Below are 19,507 nucleotides of genomic sequence, written 5' to 3'. Positions count from 1 at the left end.
AGTATCCCGGCGTGCGTGCGTCCGCTAGCCGGATTGTGTGTGGTGCTCCCTCATCCTCCTGCGTGCTTCACGTTCTTCTATTTCTTTCCCCCATCCACCCACGCCATTCCTACTATATATCCCGCTGTGGCTGGCAGCAGTGCCAGCTGGCTGGTCCTCTGCTCTAACCTGTCCGTCCCCATCTTCCTTGGCAGGATCCCGGGATGATGGAGGAGGGTGTCGACCATTAAAGGTGAACCTAACATGTACACTCCGCCCTGCCGATATTCAGACTATGTTCTCCTGCTCTTTGATGTTCCACAGCTATCCTCTTTCCCCCCCAAACAAAAGTACCGCCCGTTAATTGATCTTATCCCCTACTGGCTACCACCTCGCCCGCCCATCCTCCTTTATACCGGCGGTCGTCTCCCGACAGTTAGTTGATTTTCCCGACCGCATCTTGGTCCTCCAGTATCCCGGCGTGCTGCGCTGTCTCCCCTCCCTTCGCACCTTGGTCCTCCAGTATCCCGGCGTGCTGGGCGGCGCTGCGCTGTCCGTTGGCTGGCGCGCTGTCCCCTCCCCCTCCCGCCCGGCTGTCCGTCCGTCAGTCCGCAGAGAGCGGCCGCCATGTTTTATTTTTTTACCTCAGAAGCGGCGGCCGCAGCAAAGCAAAGCAGAAGAGGAGAGAGAGTGAGGTGATGCTCCAGTGAGAGAGGAAGGAGACGGCAGTTAGATTATCTTATATATAAAGAATAAACATTCAGCCGCCGTTTAACATACATTGGTTATTCACTGACCAAAACGGAGGAGAAAAAAAAATAAACAGACGGAGAGATCTGATGCGGGAGAAAAAAATTATTCGTGTTTGTGTGTGTGGGGGGAATAAAAAAGAAAACTTGTGAGGGGAGCGAGAGAGAGGAAAAATAATGAGTTTTTTTTTCTGTCTCCTTTGAATGAAATGAAGCCGACGCGGTTTTCCTGAGGAGGAGCGTTCTCATCATTCATCACCATCGTGTGCCGTGTGTGTTTTCCAAAACCACTTTGATTTGGGGACAGGATACATCTTCCTGCTGCGGTGTGAACTGTGAATTTTAAAAACTGAAATAACCTTCAGCAGCTCTGCTGGTTTCTGCAATTGAAGCGAGGGAGAGGATAAAATGGGCGAATAATGCCTGTCCGTCTCTGTGCCGGCTTTGGATGTCTTTACCGGGATTATTACACTACGTTTTGACCTGGACATTTTGTTTTTTGTATTAAAAAAAAAGCACTATTCTAAATAACTGAGCCCGAGACACACTCCCGTTCTCCCCACTCTTTCCTCCCTTTTTGCTTCAATTGTGCCATTTTATTTTTAATTTTTAGAAGGGAAGAAAAAGGAGTCAAATTTATTTTCTTCTTAATATTTGATCGCGAGAGTGAGCGATTCGCCGGTTAAAGGCTCGTCACTGAAGCCAAGATGTCTGCAGAAGTGCGTTTGAAGAAACTGGAGAAAATGATCCTTGACGGACCTCGGAAAAACGGTCTGGCGGTGAGCGTCGAGACCTTGCTGGACATCATCATCTGTCTGTACGATGAGTGCACCAACTCTCCCCTCAGAAGGGAGAAAAACATCACCGAGTTTTTAGAGTGGGGTGAGTTCTGATAATTTACCACCCCTCCCCAGTCCAAGATGTGCTGCATCCAATGCATTTCTTTAAATAAAGAAAAAAAAATCAACATCTCATTTAACTTGTTGGGGTTAATAACATTTGTTGGTGTTTGCATAAAAAACAGTCTGTCTTCATTGGAGTGGCGTGTGTGTGTGGTATATAATTTTCAGTTCTGTTACATTCTGCTTTCGGTCGTTTGGTATCATGAAAGCATTTTAAAATTGTAGCTTTCCCCGCCCCTCTTTTTTGTTCTGGTTTAGGAAGCAGTGTTGCAAATCCAGCAAAATGCATGGAGGGGAAATAGCAGACACGAACCTTCCATGCAGGCCTGCTGCTAACGCGTGTTCCGACTGCAGTCCTTTTGGATATTTTTCGTTTTAGTAGCAATCCATTCGTAGATTTTATTCTAAATAAACATCACTTTGGGAATGAAATCGAATTGCGTCCGTGTGTTTGCTGTGTTCTAATGGTCGGGCAATAAACACAATTGAGGCTTTTATTTTTTTCAAATCCTAGAGCATCACGAAGACTGCAGATGGTTTTTAGAGAGAGATTCAGTGCTGCTTTATTTGCTGTGGCTCTTTTGAGGGTAGATTGTAGCCGAAAAGTGCCACATTCTAGCAAAAATATGTTTGCAATTTCCCCCTTCCATGAAATATGAGAAATGATGGTAAATTTTGAGCAGTCATTATCCAGCCTTGTAGCATAGGGTGAGCATCTCGCTTTTTCTATCGGACATTACGATGTTCTTAGTCTGCAGACTGACGGGGGAATGCTGCATCTATCTGTACTTTATATAGTTCCAATTGCTGATGTGACAGATAATTGTTTACTGTGACAGCTGGAGCTGGGTTGCAAAGTGAAATGATACTCCGTTTCCTCTAAAATGCTAGGGAGACAATTCGGTTAGAAATGGTATTGATAAAGTATGCAGTGAGTACACGTCATACTTGACCAGAACGCCCTCAAGGTGTTTTCTTCACTATTATGCCCTGCAACCTTGGAGACAGTTAAGGAAAAAAGTACGTGGAGTGCCCAAGAATTTATAGCCCTATTAAACATTTTAACGCAGTTTGTAACTAGCGTTAACCTTTTGTGGTGGTCTGGTTCTTTTATTGTAGCATAGCATCTGCATGACCTATTTCAAGATAAATATCCAAGTTAGACTGATGAAAGAAAGACTTGCATTTCTAGCGCACCTTTCACGACCACCGGGCGTCTCAAAGCGCTTTACGGCCAATGAAGTACTTTTGGAGTGTAGCCACTCTTGTAATGTGAGAATTTCTGGACAGTTCTGGGCTAGTAAGGACATTTGAGCTATGTAGAGTGTACAGTAATGATCCACTGGATTAATACCAGAAATTTTAGAATATACAGTAATTATGAAGAAAGGTGCAAAAATTTTGTTTTTTATTGGAACAGAAAAAGCAAAAGCAGAGGATCTAATGGAGGTTTTCAAAATTATAAATGTTTTGAGAGGGTCAATAGTGATAGTTCTGCTGAAATCAGTAACAAGGGCAAATGCTATCCTTAGAAGGAGGAAATGATAAATGATTTCACACGGAGGGTTATTAAAATGTAGAGTGCTTTATCGCAAATAGCTAATGAGGCAGTGTGTATAAGGTCATTTAAAAGAGAATTAGGTAAACATTTGAAAAGGAAGAATATTAAAGGATACAAGGACAGGGAAATTGTAGAGCAGGTAGCTCCAGTTGAAGAGCTATCAGTACAGACATGATGGGCTGACTGTCTACCTCCTGTGCTATATGTTGCTTGTATTAATTGATAAATCTGTGCATATAAATGGTTGAGTTGGTGCCTTCTGCCAATCTGGATACATGTTGCGTGCTCCTGTTGTCGATTATTGTTAGGCAGCATGACATTGGCATAAGTGGACCCGCTGAATGGGTTGATAATTTGGGAAGTGGGTTATTTGACATGAGGCATAGAAATTTTTAACATACATTATATTCAGATGCAACATGCAATTAAGTCAAATTCCGGTTCTAATCATATGATTTGATCACATTAAATGGTCTGTCACTATTGGCCATAATGTGCAGTGTCCCTCTCCCCTCCTCCACATGAACACCATCTAACTCCCCCACCTCCCTCCCCTCGATTGGTGTCTGTAATGCATTTTAAAGGAGGTACTACCTTGGTGTTCAGCTGGCATTAATGAACCACTCAACCAACTCCCTTTTATAGTTTGACATTTGAGCTTCTCGCTGTATTACTGCTCTTGTGATGCACTACAGCTTCTCTGCAATCCTTTTATATAATTAGTCAACACTTGATACAGATTTATACAGTGGGTACAAGAGAGGTGTATATATATAATAAATAAAATAAAATGCAATTGGCTTACCACTGGATGTACAGTCCTGTGAGTGTGTGGTGCTCAAGTTTATAGTCTGAAAACGTAAAAGCGTCCAGTACAAGTCATTTTAAATGTTTCTGATGTGTTCAATCAGAAAATTGGGTAATATTTTGAATGTGGGTGAGCGTGGTAATATCAAAACTGCAAATGTGTTCTGCTCATTACCCATTTGCTTTACATGCATTGATGGGTAATGTGTGTATATAAAGTGGCTTTTGCAGAGATGATAGAGGATTATGTGCAGTAGTGATCCTGCAAAGGCTTCACACAGTTAATGTGCAGTGTATGGATTCAGGCACAACTTTGGCACCTATATATAGGCATATGAGGCAAACGTTCTCATAGTTCTCAGGGGATTAATGCCTAAGGTGGCAGTTGGCTATTCTTCCAAAATGTCTGCTGCCCAAAGATGGTGATGTAGCTGCCAGCAGTGTTTTAAACTGATTAATGTGGGGAGGATACACAGCAGTAAGTGGTGGGGTTATAAGATCTGTATGAGTGGGAATTTACCAGTTGTCATCTTAAAGGACAGCTGAACCTTAATTGTAGGGTGGCTGAAAGACTGTTTGCTGTTTATAGTAAAGTTTTTCTTTACTTGTGTCCAGATGTACTGTGTTGCAAATTACACAGTCTTTTAATGTTTTCTTCAAATAAGGCAGTGAAGTGTAGCTTTTATTTTATGTATACTGCAGCTGAGAGCATGAATGTTTCTACTGCTTGTTCTTCAGTTATGTTTGCTCCCCCCAGAATTTGAGTGGGGTTTATGTTGGGCGTTTAAAATTTATTTGGCCCCAGCATCGTGGCTTAGCTGGATGTGATCTATAAAGACTGCAATGCTAATGCAAGGCACTAAACTGATTTTAATGCTTATTAGCTAGCTGAGAATGTCTACAAATGTACTAAATCATACACTATGATACCTTACTGTAATCAATATAAAGTTGTAATTTGGTTCCAATATTTTAACATTGAGTGCACACATACGCCCTAATTATCAAATTTCATGCTTTGTTACTGACCCTGTTTATATTCATAACTCAGTCACAGTTGTGAGTTTTTATAAAATATATACCTATTATGGTTTGTCCATGAAAGATTGATTTGTGAAGTTTGTTTCTTCGAGAAGTCTAGAAGTAGGGTACCGGCAATTTTTGATCTGCAACCAGTGCCCTAAAAGAAACCTGCAACGTGATGGCATGTTTTTAGCTCTTTCCCACCCTCTAGCCACCCCTCGACCCTTGCATGTTGAAATGATTCTATGGGGGAGGTGGAAATGGTTAGAATCGTGGTTTTAACTAGTGTAGCAAGTTCCTTTCACACTCTGTCTAAAGTCTGGAAATTTGTGTGGTCAGTGCCTTTATAATTGCTTCCTGTTTTAGTAAATTAGCTTTAGTTGACGTTTTTAAGTTCTGTTTTTAGTTTAGGAGTCGGTTGATTTAAGGTCATAGAGATGTTTAATTTTGATATGATGTCACTTTGAAAAACTGTGTGAAGTTCCTGCCTGGACCTAGAGGCATTTTTCCTGCAGTTTCCCACTCCCATTGTTTTTCTGTGGAAGGTGTGTCGGATGTAATATACAACACAAAAGCTGCAGTGTATTACAAGGAAGTAATGCATAGTGGGGGTTTATATGATGTCATACACTGCTTGCTTGAAGTGGTATTTTAATGTCTAAACTTCAAGATGTGGTTTATCTGTACTGTCCTATATAATGCAGATTGGGTTAATGGGGTGATTTCTTCTGGTTTTTGTATTTTTGGTTATATTTGGCAGAATGCTGCAAAATGAAAGCGCTTGTATTTAGTTAGTACCCTTCATGTCCCAGGATGTCCCAAAGCACTTCACATAAGAACATAAGAAGTAGGAGCAGGAGTAGGTCATATGGCCCCTCGGGCCTGCTCCGCCATTCAATAGGATCATGGCTGATCCGAAGCTAGACTCACGTCCACTTCCCTGCCCTCTCCCCGTAACCCCTAATTCCCTTATCTGCTAGGAAACTGTCTATCTCCGTTTTAAATGTATTTAATGTTGCAGCTTCCACAGCTCTCTTGGGTAGCAAATTCCATAGATTTACTACCCTCTGAGTGAAGAAGTTTCTCCTCATCTCAGTTTTGAAAGGGCAGCCCCTTATTCTAAGATTATGCCCCCTAGTTCTAGTCTCACCCATCAGTGGAAACATCCTCGCCGCATCCACCCAATCAATCCCCCTCACAATCTTATATGTTTCGATAAGATAGCCTCTCATTCTTCTGAACTCCAATGAGTAGAGGCCCAACCTACTCAACCTTTCCTCATACGTCAACCCTCTCCTCTCCGGAATCAACCGAGTGATCCTTCTCTGAACCGCCTCGAGAGCAAGTATATCTTTTAAATATGGAAACCAAAACTGCACGCAGTATTCCAGGTGTGGCCTCACCAATACCCTGTATAACTGCAGCAAGACTTCCCTGTTTTTATACTCCATCCCCCTTGCAATAAAAGCCAAGATTCCATTGGCCTTCCTGATCACCTGCTATACCTGCATACTAACTTTTTGTGTTTCATGCACCAGGACCCCCAGATCCCTTTGTACTGTAGCACTTTGCAGTTTCTCTCCATTTAGATAATAACTTGCTCTTTGATTTTTTCTGCCAAAGTGCATAACCTCACACTTTCCAATATTATATTCCATCTGCCAAATCTCTGCCCACTCACTTAGCCTGCCTATGTCCTTTTGCAGGTTTTTTATGTCCTCCTCACTCACTGCTTTCCCTCCCATCTTTGTATCGTCGGCAAACTTTGATATGTTGCACTCGGTCCCCTCCTCCAAATCGTTAATATAGATTGTAAAGAGTTGGGATTCCAGCACTGACCCCTGCGGAACACCACTAGTTACTGATTGCCAGCCCGAGAACAAACCATTTATCCCAACTCTGTTTCCTGTTAGCCAATCTTCCACCCATGCCAGTATATTACCCCCAATCCCGTGATTTTTTTATCTTGATCAGTAATCTTTTGTGTGGCACCTTGTCAAATGCCTTTTGGAAGTCCAAATACACTACATCCACTGGTTCCCCTTTATCCACCCTGTATGTTACATCCTCAAAGAATTCGAGCAAATTTGTCAAACATGACTTCCCCTTCATAAAACCATGCTGACTCTCCTATTAAATTATATTTATCCAAATGCTCTGTTACTGTTTCCTTAATAATGGACTCCAACATTTTACCAACCACAGATGTTAGGCTAACTGGTCTATAGTTTCCAGCTTTTTGTCTACTTCCCTTCTTAAATAAAGGTTCACAACCAATGCGTTACTTTTGAAGTGCAGTCACTGTTAATTCATAGAAGGAGGGACCCAATGGTTGAAACATGTGATTTGAACTGAAATACAGTAAACTCTTGTTTAAACGGCACCTAATCATCCGGAATACTTTAATAACTGGCAAAATAGATAACCGGTAATCTTGCCGAATCCATCCAGCACTCGTTTTGCCGAGCCCGAGTCTCCCACGGTGGCCGAGTTAGTCGGTGGCTTTTAGTTTTGTTTGTTAAAAATTGCCTTGGTAGGTATTGTGGTGATTATTCCTTGTTTAGTAAAAGTATTGTGATTGGTTGTTTGTTAACTGCCTTGGGATATATGTTGTAATCTCATTGGTAGTTGATGTCACATGATGTGTGGTGGCCACCTTAAATTCAGTTCTTTTCCAGCTTTGGTTGGGACTGGATGTGGAAAGATGTGCTGCAGATTTTAAAGTTAATAAAGCCTAGCTTTGGAAGGCAAATCTATTCTTTATTTCAATTTATTAACTTTATGTTAGAATGGAGCGATATCTTCAACCAGAACGATTCAAGGCTGACCCCAATTCTGCTGGAGTGGATGATAAATGGAAACATTGGTATTGTACATTTAAAAACTTTTTGGGCGTGTTGGATCAAGAGTCTCTAAATAAGCTGAATATGCTGATCAACTACATTGCTCTGGATGTATATAAATATATTTTGGACTGTAAAACTTATGAAGTGGCTATTTCTACATTGGAAAAGATTTTTGTTAAACCAAAGAATGAGGTATTTGCACGTCACCTTCTATCTGCCCGTAGGCAGCAGGTGGGAGAATCTTTGGATACTTATTTACAAGCACTTCGGCGCCTTAGCGTTAACTGTAATTATAAGGCCGTGACGGCTGAAGAATATAAGGAAGAATCGGTACGGGATGCTTTTATTAATGGATTACTGTCTAGATCAATTCGTCAGCGGTTGTTAGAAAATAAGACTTTGGATCTTAAAAGTGCTTTTGAGCAAGCTTCTACATTGGATGTGGCTCAGAGAAGTTCGGATTCTTATGCTCTTTTTAATCGGCCTGCGACTATGGTTTCGGCAGTTTCGGATGAAAAGGAATTATGTGGACTTAATGGGAGTGGTTTACTAGATTCTGAAACAGTTTCTACTTCGGCGGCTGTTGCCTCTAGGATTCAGAAGTGTTATTTTTGTGGGAATATCCGGCACCCTCGTCTGAAGTGTCCTGCTCGGGAGGCTGTGTGCAGTAAATGCGGCAAGAGAGGTCATTATGCACGCGTGTGCAAATCATCAGGTTCAATTACCTCCTCCTCTCCTGGTGTGGGAGGGCCCTCCTTCACCACCTCCTCCTCTGTGACTATTCAGCCTTTAGATAGGGCGTTTATTGCATCAATTTCTGCTGCATTTGCTCATGGCCTAAACAAAGCTATAGTTACGGCTCAAGTTAATGGGTTGGAAGTGAAGGCCCTTATAGATACGGGCAGTACTGAGAGTTTTATAAGTCTTCAGTTTGCGAAGGAGAAGCATTTGAAAATTTCGCCTGTTACGTATCAGGTGTGTATGGCTCAGACGACCCTTACTTCACAAATAGCTGGTTGTTGCTTTGTGAAAATGATTCTTTTAGGTAATACGTATACTGATATACGCCTATCTGTTTTGCCTAATCTCTGTGCGGATATTTTGATTGGACATGATGTGCTTCAGTTACACGAGTCTCTTAGTCTTTCATTTGGAGGGACTAAGCCACCTTTATCTATTTGTGGATTAACCTCTTTATCCATTTCTCCATTATCACTTTTTTCCAATTTGATGCCGGATTGTAAGCCAATTGCTACCAAGTCAAGAAGATATAGTAGTCAGGATAGAGAATTTATTAATTCTGAAGTTCAACGTCTCTTATTGGAAGGAATCATTGAACCTAGTTGTTCGCCTTGGCGAGCACAGGTAGTTGTCACGACTAACGAGAGACACAAGAAACGAATGGTGATAGACTATTCCCAAACTATTAATAGGTATACTCAATTAGATGCGTACCCTTTGCCTAAGATTGATCAGCTTATCAATAAAGTATCTCAGTATAAGGTTTTTAGCACTATTGACCTAAAGAGTGCTTATCATCAGATTCCTATTGTTAAGAAGGATCAACCATATACGGCCTTTGAGGCTGGTGGAAAGCTGTATCAGTTTTGCCGAATACCATTTGGTGTTACTAATGGTGTTGCTTGTTTTCAACGGGCAATGGATGCTTTTATAAGTGATAACTCCCTCTCTGACACCTTTTCATACTTAGATGACATCACAGTGTGTGGCAAATCAAGGGTGGAGCATGATTCTAATTTAAAAAGATTCCTTCAAGCTGCGGAAAAAGCTGGTTTAACTTTTAATAAAGAGAAATGTATCTTTTCGACTATGGAGGTAAATCTATTGGGGTATATTATCTCGGGAAACAAGATTAAACCAGATCCAGAACGTCGGCGACCATTGATTGATTTACCTTGTCCTACTAATTCTAAGGCTTTGCAACGAGTTGTTGGACTGTTTTCTTATTCTAATTGGATTGCAAATTTTTCACGGAAGATCCGGCCTCTTATTCGGGTTACGACATATCCTCTATCATGGGAGGCCAGGACATGTTTTGAGAATTTTAAAAAGGATATTTTAGGAGCAGTTGTGCATTCTATTGATGAGCAGGTTCCTTTTGTGATCGAGACGGATGCTTCTGATTGTGCAATTGGGGCTACTCTGAACCAAAATGGAAGACCTGTGGCCTTTTTCTCACGTACTTTGAACAATAGTGAAAAAAGACATTCTTCAATAGAGAAAGAGGCATACGCAATAGTAGAAGCATTGCGTAAATGGAGACATTATTTATCGGGGCGACATTTCACGTTGGTAACTGATCAAAAATCTGTGTCCTTTATGTTTGATGTTAAACATTTTGGAAAGATCAAAAATGATAAAATAATGAGATGGAGGATTGAGTTGGCATGTTACCATTTTGACATAGTTTATCGTCCGGGGAAGGATAATGTTGCTGCTGATGCACTGTCGAGGGCTTATTGTTCTGTGATTCACGGAGATACGCTTATTAATCTTCACAATGCCTTATGTCATCCTGGGGCTACGAGGATGATACACTTCGTACGCAGTAAGAATTTTCCCTTTTCAGTTGAAGACGTCAAGCGGATGACTTCATCATGTTCTATCTGCGCTCGGTGTAAACCGAATTTCTTTAAGCCTCAACGAGCTCATCTTATAAAGGCTACTTCTCCTTTTGAACGTTTGAGCGTCGATTTTAAGGGGCCTCTTCCTTCAACTACTCAAAACCGATATATTTTTACTGTTGTGGATGAGTTTTCAAGGTTCCCTTTTGCTTTTCCTTGTGCAGATGTATCAGCTGCTACAGTTATCAAATGTCTGACTCAACTTTTTGTCATCTTTGGGATGCCTGCGTATATCCATTCGGATCAGGGAAGTTCTTTTATGTCTTCCCAGTTGAAGGAATACCTTCAGAGTCGGGGAATTTCTACTAGTAGAACTACCCCGTATAATCCCCAGGGTAATGGACAGTGGGAACGATACAATGGGGTGATCTGGAAGGCAGTTATGTTGGCTTTGACATCCTGGAACCTTAAGAATACACAGTGGGAAATGGTACTGCCTGATGCCCTGCATTCCATTAGATCATTGCTTTCAACGGCTACTAATGTGACCCCCCATGAAAGGCTCTTTAACTATCCGCGGAGATCTACTACGGGATATTCGGTACCTTCATGGCTTACTATGCAGGGACCTGTGCTGCTTCGACGCCATGTTAGATTGTCAAAATATGATCCTTTAGTGGAGGAGGTGGAGCTGTTGGAGGCAAATTCCCAATATGCTCATGTTCGATTCCAAGATGGGAAAGAAAGTACCGTTTCAATTAAAGACTTGGCTCCTTGTGGTGGCCAGCCCTCTTCTGAGGATATTAACAATAGTCATGATTTAGATAATGTGGATGCTGTTACAGATACTACGAATGTCTCCAATCCGATTGCAGATAATTATACTTCTATTAGTCAGCCCTTGATGGATGTTTATGACCGTCCCAGTTTACCTTCTGATGGGATTTCTAATCCAGAAACCGTTGAAAATCGGGATATGGATAGCCTTCCTGCTGAAGATACTTCTGTGCCTTCTGGTGTGGGAGGGCAAGGAATTTCACCAAGGTTAAGAAGGTCGACACGAACAAGATATCCGGTCGACCGATTGAAAATGGACTTTTAAATTGATAGTAATGTTTTAAAATTGTTGAAATATATTATATTGTTTTAGTTGAGAGATACTTAATACTTATGTGCAATGTTATTATTTGTTGTTGTTCACTTAGTGTTGTGTCATGTAAACAGTTTTACTCTTGTGCATAGTTTTAGTTGTAAATAATTAATTATAAATTGTAAAGGTTATTTAGGTTGGAGTATATTTTAAAAGGAGGGGTGAATGTGGTGATTATTCCTTGTTTAGTAAAAGTATTGTGATTGGTTGTTTGTTAACTGCCTTGGGATATATGTTGTAATCTCATTGGTAGTTGATGTCACATGATGTGTGGTGGCCACCTTAAATTCAGTTCTTTTCCAGCTTTGGTTGGGACTGGATGTGGAAAGATGTGCTGCAGATTTTAAAGTTAATAAAGCCTAGCTTTGGAAGGCAAATCTATTCTTTATTTCAGGTATACCTCTGTTATCCAGAATTTTTCATCAACTGGCACCATCCTGGTCCCATAGGTACCGGATAAGAAAGAGTTTACTGTACTGCAGGTTTAATCTCACTTGATGTTGCAGGTGAATAGTATTCCCTCTTTACATGATAACCTGCAGTGTGTTCCCTGACTGTACTATGTCAAAGGGGCTGAGGTGATGTAATAAAGATTGAGAGCAAAGCTCAAGCTGCTGTTTGCTGTTATTTCAGTTCTGAAACATGTTACCACTTTGGAATACACTCCAGAGTATGTTGCTCTGCATGAGGTATACAAACATGGTTCAGGTTGCCTGATTTTAGTTTTGCTGCTGGTTGAACTGTATAGCTTGAACAGAAGTTTGCCTACATAAGTTACTACATTTCAAAAGTAAATTTATTGTATGAAGACCTTCGAGATGTTTCAGCATGATAAGTTGCGATATAAGTGTCACAAAAATATAACTACATATTGGGTATGTTTCTGGTAGTGCTGACTGAAATCCTCATTGCTCTTCAGCACTGCTGGTATGCTTATGCATCACCGCTGTTCAGATTGCATTTCACATAACTCTCCAGTTTTTGCATTTTTATAAATGCAAGTAGTTTTATTTATAAATAGGACTTTACCATGCTATTTGAACAGTGATACTGGGATTTATTTAGCTGTATGTTACAAGGGAATGCCTAAAATAGCAAACTGTACTTTGAGCAGATTTATCAATTGGCTAATCACAATAAAAAGGGTGGAGGGGCCTCAACCTCAATCACACTAGCCAGACTACACAGTACACTCTGCACTTCTCGCACACTATTGAACGTGTTATTATAATAGATTTAAGCTTTGAGATTCTGTGATTAAAAGAGAGACAAAAATGCTTTACAACCAATTAATTACTTTGGCAATTAATTCACTGTTATGTAGGTAAGCGTGTTGGCCAAATTTTGCACAGCAAGGTCCAACAAGCAACAGCAGTGAGATGGATGGCCACGTTTTTGGTGGTATTGGTTGAAGGAGAAACATTGGCCAGGATACTGGGAGAACTCCCCTGTATTTCTTCGAATAGTATCATGTCTACTTGCACAGGCAGGGAAAATCTTGGTTTAACATCTCATCTGATAGATGGCACCACTGACAATGCAGTACTGCACTGGCGTGTCCGCTTTGGTTACATGCTTGCATCCTGGAGAGGTGCTTGAACACACAACCTTCTGACTTGGTGGCAAGAGTGCTACCACTGAGCTAAGCTGGCACTGCAGTCTGGTTGTATACCATGCAATAGATCACATATTCAAGATATATCTGCTATGGAATAGAGGCCAAGTTATCAGCATTAAGGGTAAGAATCTCTGACTATGCATACAAACTTCTTCCAAAATTTTATCCAGGGGCTTTTCCATCATTGTTCAGCTTGTTTTAGGCATATCTTTTGTATAGTTGTTGGAGATATTTGAGAGGGGTGTTTCTCAAGAGTCAGGTAGTTTCACATTGTTGCATTGTGATTGTAAATGTCCTAAATTTGTTGAGAATTACAGTTTGATGTGCGAGAACCGTTAGTGTGTATGGAATGTCTAAATGGCGTTATTTTATGATAACGGGAAAAAATCTTGTCTTCTGAAGGCAGATTGATGCACTATATGTGAGTCATTTTTATAATGGTGATTGGCTATTAAAGATAGCTGTAAGCAACAAAACAGGTTTTACTGTAATTGGCGCATTGACAAAGATGTATTACTGATAAATCCTTTTAATGAGATGTGCATTTGCCTTTTGAGGAAACATTTGTATCCCACTTACACGGGGTCAACCTAATTTAAATCTTTTAATAATACGGCATTGTTTTATACTGTTAGTTCTCCCTAAGAAAGCAGGGATGAAAAAAGCCATTTAAGCCAACCCTTGCCTGATTTGTCAGTTAGGCATGTGATGTGCTGCTCAGCAAACCTCTCCTTTTATTGCCAGTGCCATATCCCTGAATCTATGTCTGACAATTTAGCAAGTTTGGTAACCCAACAGAATTTCTTAAAATTGTGTAGTTGATTTATTGAAGGGCCACCATACATTTGCACATTGAAGTACGGTTTCAATAGAATTTCCTCCTCCCCACCGCCCCCCCCCCCCAAAAAAAACCTGATGTTATTGTTCGTTGTACATGTGTACTTGAAATGTCAGTCTGTATACCTAAGTAAAATAACACAGTTTAATGGTTTTAGAGACTAGTTTTGTGTTCACTATCTCTCTATGTTCTCATTTTAAAATTGGCTGCTGTTTATTCTCCTGGGTAGCATATTGTGGGCTGCAGGACTCGAGTGCTGTCAGCACAGTATATGATCAGTCAGCACGCAGCATGACTAGATAGGGTTAGACATTGTTACTTTATCTTTACCTAGAATGGAATTACTTGCACTCCTGCTGTTGGTCCTACTGAGAACTGACAAACTGCTCGAGTCTAACCCTTTTCCAAATTACCTGGCTGCTCTTTGAGAACCTTATTTTTTAAGACTAGCAGTTTGGTAGTGATTTTGAGGTGAGTTTGGGCAGCCTCAGTCCATTACCTAGTGGGTTCGCACCACAAAACCCCACATTATTTGGCTGTTTCAGCCATGAGAGAGAGTGGGGAGAATTTTACTTTGACTGTGCTGTAGCTCATTCAAGAGAATGTGATGCAACCCTGGATACTAAGAGCTAGAAAAGAATTGTCAAAAATTGATATCCTTTGCTGTGAGCTGAAATATTTACCAAAATATAGCTAGCTATACCAAAGTCAAAAATGGCATCATCTTTGACTGTGACTGTAGTGTATTACCCCTCCCTGACATCTCTGCAGCATTTTGACATGGTTGACCACATCATCTTCCATTGTCTCTTCTCCATTGTCCAATTCATTGGGACTCTCCTCGCTTGGTTTCACTCTTATCTGTACAGTTGTAGCCAGAATATCTCCCAGCAATGCCTTCTCTTTCTCCCCCCATAACATTACTTCCAGAGTTTCCCAGGATCTATTCTTCATCTATGGCTCCTTCCTTTCTTCATCTATGTGCTGTCGCTTGGTCATATCTTCTGTAGACGTGCAGTCGTCTTCCACATGTACACTGATGGTACCCAACTCCACCTCTCCGCCACCACTCTTGATCCAACCACTGCCTCTGTTGCTAGGTTGCTTGTATGACATCCAGTCTTGGAGGAGGCTCTTTGTGGAGAAATGCATGTTCTGTTGGTACCTTTGTTGATAGCATGGCTGAGATTGGAAACGTTCCATGAGTGGGGTGCATGAACCTGTTTCCCAGCACTTTGTGGGACACTTCTGCAGGAATTACTGTAATTATAGTTCTCTTTCCCCCCCAATCCCAATAAAACCAAACTTGCAGAATTACTAAAAACTCGGCAAGTTTTCATTCCTTTATTTGGTTAGCACCGTTTCAGTGAAGGAGGACTTTATATAGCCGATGGAGTATATTCTGGGGAAATTTATTTTTTAATTTTGTAATTGGAAACATTTTAGTGGGCCATTTTTCGAAGTAACATGTTTGCCTATAAATCTGAAAAAGCAGTTTAAAAAAAAAACAAAACAATTTTTTTGTCTGATTCTCACTTTTTTTAAACACAGCTGATCCAAGTTCTCTTTGTGGTAGCACACATTATAGTAAGGGCAATGCTAGAGATTTACCAACTCAAAATAATTTTGGCATTTAATCTTTGTTTTCACTGCCTGTTTAGTTCCCTTTTGGAAGTTGCTCAGTAGCACGAGTCTGTGTACTTTGGGAAAGGGTGTTCAGATAGTCTTGGGAAGGTCATTCATTTCTGAAGTGATGCTTTATCACTGCGCTTGTAATTTCCTCTGGGGTGGCAGTTGGCAGAAGGGGCTGCTGTGGGAACAATGTAGCAGTTAATAATTCTAAAATTAGAGAATATAGTATAAATAATGTGTTAAAATGCTGATACATTGAGGCTAGGTTTATGCTATATAAAATGCTACTACAGGAGGTTGCCGAAGTGGAAGAAATACTTGGGTTTAAACATTTTTTGGGGCTGATATCAGAATTTTAAGTGCCTACTGATAAAATCTAGAGCTTTAAAAAAATAATGTCACGACTTCAACTGTGCTGCTGATAGAGAGTTTTGGCAAGGAGAACTGAGAAAGTCTGCTTTATGCATCGCTGATACTTATTTTCCAGAGGAAAAATGCTTGTTTGAGTAAGCTGAGAGGAAAAAAATGCTGAATCTCCTCTACCTAAAGTACTCAAATCACTGACCAATCTAGCAATGCATTAATGCTAATGGTTTGTATCAACTGCTAAGGTATGCCTCACTTTAGTACGAAACTGCTTGCACAGCAGAGTCTGGAACAAGTTTGTTTAGCTAAAGTTGGGAGGCTTGCTGTGAGGAATCAATCATTTTGAGGGAGTTCTCATGTTCAGGTTTTTCATTTATCACATTCGATATACAATACATTTATATACTTTTCATAAAGCACTCTTAAGTTGTAATCACAAAAGTTTCCCTTATACAAAAATTGTGGATGTGTAGCTGCGCATGCAGTCTGTTTCTTGCATTTTGCTCTAACATGGTGTTTTCTAGATGTGTGTGCACAGCTTGCCACAGCCAGTGTTGGGGTTTGCAGTTTCTGCCCCTCCCCATGTCCCACCTGGGCCTTTCAAGTGGAATTCCTTGTCTTCCCCCCCCCCCCCCGCAAGCTTTCCCAGCAGTAATGCAATCGCTTGCTTTTGGTTGACACTTTAAGAAGTGGATTTTCAGGCTTCCTCACTGAGGATTGTCAGTCCTATCTGCTGCACCATATCCTTGTTGACAAGGTGTAAGGCAGATTTATGAAAGATTTTTTTTGTGAAAGATGGCACTGACTGGAGCCACTAATTAAAATGTTTAGAAAGCCAGTATTGAAAAAGAATTGCCTGTCTGCCTGTGCATTCTGACCTGGAGTGTACCAGCATTCCTGACTGAGGGACCTTTAATACCTTCATGACTTTGAGGTTGTGATGGATGAGTGGAGATGTGGGTAGGGACCCTTTTGAACAATGTTGAGCCACCCAGTGTGGGTTGCATTATTCTATGTAGACCTGTCATGTCAGTAGGTTTGTGGAGTGGTTAATAATAGTAAATGGAACTTTAGAGTAATAAGAGTATAATGTGATAACAGTATGCTGGGACACTAATGGAAAGAGAAGATAATACCACCTTATTAGCTTGTCATCATACTAAACAGTGCTGCGTGAATGCATTTTTTTGGTGAAAGACTTTTGTAGTTTATGTTTGTATAGCTGCTTGGAATTAAGTTAGTTATTACCCTGGATGAGTTCATTGATTAAGCCATGAACCGGTTTACAATAATTGTACAGCAGGAATGCTGGAACTCAGACTTTCCTTGTCATTGCATGTTGACCTCGTTTTTATTTTGTATAATGCCTTGACTGTCGGCAGTGTTATTTTAGTAAAATTTTACAATTGAATGTCAATATGCCATCGGCAAACATTAGTTTTTAAATTATAAACTTACCAGTTTTTTGGTCCTGTTCTAATTTACAGATGAAATTGCTGTCTTTTACTCTAAAGCTTGATGCCATTTTTTCAATAACAAACTCAATAATAAAAATTGCACCCATTTGGAGCTTTGACACCAGTTTAAAAAAAAAAAAAAAAAAAAAAAAAATATCCTGGTTCTTGCATCACAGTGTTCACCATCCTGAGGCAGCCAACTTGGCTTTGGCCTGTCCTGGTTCCACCAGGAGACGTGAGAATATTTCTGGTTAACTTGTCCCAGACTATAATTTTCTATTCCTTGTCTTGACTGGTTGGCTCTCCCAGATAACATGCTAACCAAGATCAGAGTATTTTCTAAATGGCGAGAAGCTAGCATCTGTGGATGAGCAGAGATTTGGGGTGGGAGGTCATTAAAAGTTAGTGGACAGGTACAAAAAATAATTAAAAAGGCTAATGTAATGTCGGCCTTTATCTCAAGAGGGGCGGAAGTGATGTTACAGTTGTACAGAGCTCTGGTTATACCTCATCTGTCGTACTACATTCAGTTCTGGCCACCGCACCTCAAGAAGGATATATTGGCTTTGGAGGAGGTGCAGCCCAGATTCACCAGAATGATACTGGGGCTAAAAGGGTTAAATTATGAGGACAGGTTGCATAGACTAGGCTTGTGATATGTAATGCAGAAGATTAAGGGATGATCTAATTGAGGTGTTTAAGATGATCAAATGAGTTGATAGGGTAGATAGAGCGAAACTATTTCCTTTGGTGGGCGAGTCCAGAACAAGGAGTCATAACCTTTAAAATTAGAGCTAGGCTGTTCAGGGATGATGTCAGAAAGCACTTCTTCACACAGGGTAGTGGAAATCTGGAAAATTCTCCCCCCAAAAAGCTGCTGTGACTGAGGGTCAAAATTGAGATTGTTGATTTTTATTTGGCAAGGTTATTGAGGGTTACGGAACCAAGGTGGATAGATGGAGTTGAGATTCAGACCATAACATAAGAAATAGGAGCAGGAGTAGGCCAATCGGCCCCTCGAGCCTGCTCCGCCATTCAATAAGATCATGGCTGATCTGATCCTAACCGCCAATCTACTATCACTGAACCATCTCCTGAATCTAACAGAATTAGACACACGAGATAGGAGCAGGATCAGCCATGATCTAATTAAATGGCCGAACAGGCATGAGTTGCTGAATGGCCTACTCCTGTTCTTATGTTGCTCGGAGCTTTCTGTGGGAAGTGTCATGGGAGAAAACCAATGCCTTATGACTGTGGTTCTATATTTTTTTTATTATTCCATAATCGAGATGTGGGCATCGCTGGCAAGGCTGGCATTGCCCATCCCTAGTTGCCCTGAGAAGGTAGTGATGGGCTGCCTTTTTGAACCGATGTAGTCCATGTGGTACAGTGGTTGAAACAACTGAATGGCTTGTCTGGCCACTTCATAGGACAGCTAGCGTTGGCGTAGGACTGGAGTTATATATAGGCCAGACCGGAGTAAGAACGGCAGGTTTCCTTCCCTAAAGGACATTCATGAACTCGGGTTTTTGTGAAAATCCGAGAGCTTCATGGTCACGTTTCCTGATAGCAGCTTTTTCCCCCCAATTTAAAAAAAAAAAAAAGAATTAAAATTCTCAAACTGCCATGGTGGGATTTGAATTCACGATCTCTGGATTACTAGTCCAGTGATGTAATCACTACACTTGTATTTGAATATTTCCCATCTTTTTCTGATGGATCATTTGGATTTGTGGCTCAATACAGAGAAAACAAGATTAGATATCTCGTAGGAAAAAGGACAAAGAATAATAATTAACCTCCTTTTGTCTTTTTTTCAAAAATAAATATAGTGACCAGTATTGTTTAAATAGTGAGCACAGATCACTTGCCTTGGAAAAGTTATTGAACCCGACAATGCGAGGTTGCTCGATAACATGCACAGTTGTACTAGAAGTCCCATCAGGGTAATGACACTCTATGCTGATATTCTGTTCCCTCATCATATAGGG

At 40.7% G+C, this 19,507-nt stretch overlaps 1 protein-coding gene across 10 annotated transcripts in view; it reads left to right on the top strand.

Moving 5' to 3' along the window:
• The first annotated feature begins 451 nt into the window (after positions 1 to 451).
• LOC147113118 (serine/threonine-protein kinase MRCK alpha-like) overlaps positions 452 to 19,507 on the top strand; it is a 705,238-nt gene continuing 686,182 nt past the window's right edge. For 2 of the 10 annotated variants that reach the window (XM_085997999.1, XM_085998000.1), the window contains exon 1: positions 453 to 1,610. In XM_085997999.1, the coding sequence (XP_085854125.1) occupies positions 1,436 to 1,610 (175 nt within the window). In that variant the 5' untranslated portion in view covers positions 453 to 1,435. Of the gene's footprint in view, positions 1,611 to 19,507 lie in introns of all 10 variants that reach the window. The other 8 variants (XM_085998003.1, XM_085998005.1, XM_085997998.1 and 5 more) reach the window with 7 other exon arrangements.

This window comes from Somniosus microcephalus, chromosome 9 (genome assembly GCF_052327205.1).
Source record: "Somniosus microcephalus isolate GS21.2 chromosome 9, FLI_Smic_1.0, whole genome shotgun sequence".
NCBI lineage: Eukaryota > Metazoa > Chordata > Chondrichthyes > Squaliformes > Somniosidae > Somniosus > Somniosus microcephalus.
The sequence above is the reverse complement of the archived record's forward strand: the minus strand, read 5'-3'. Positions and strand labels throughout refer to the sequence as shown.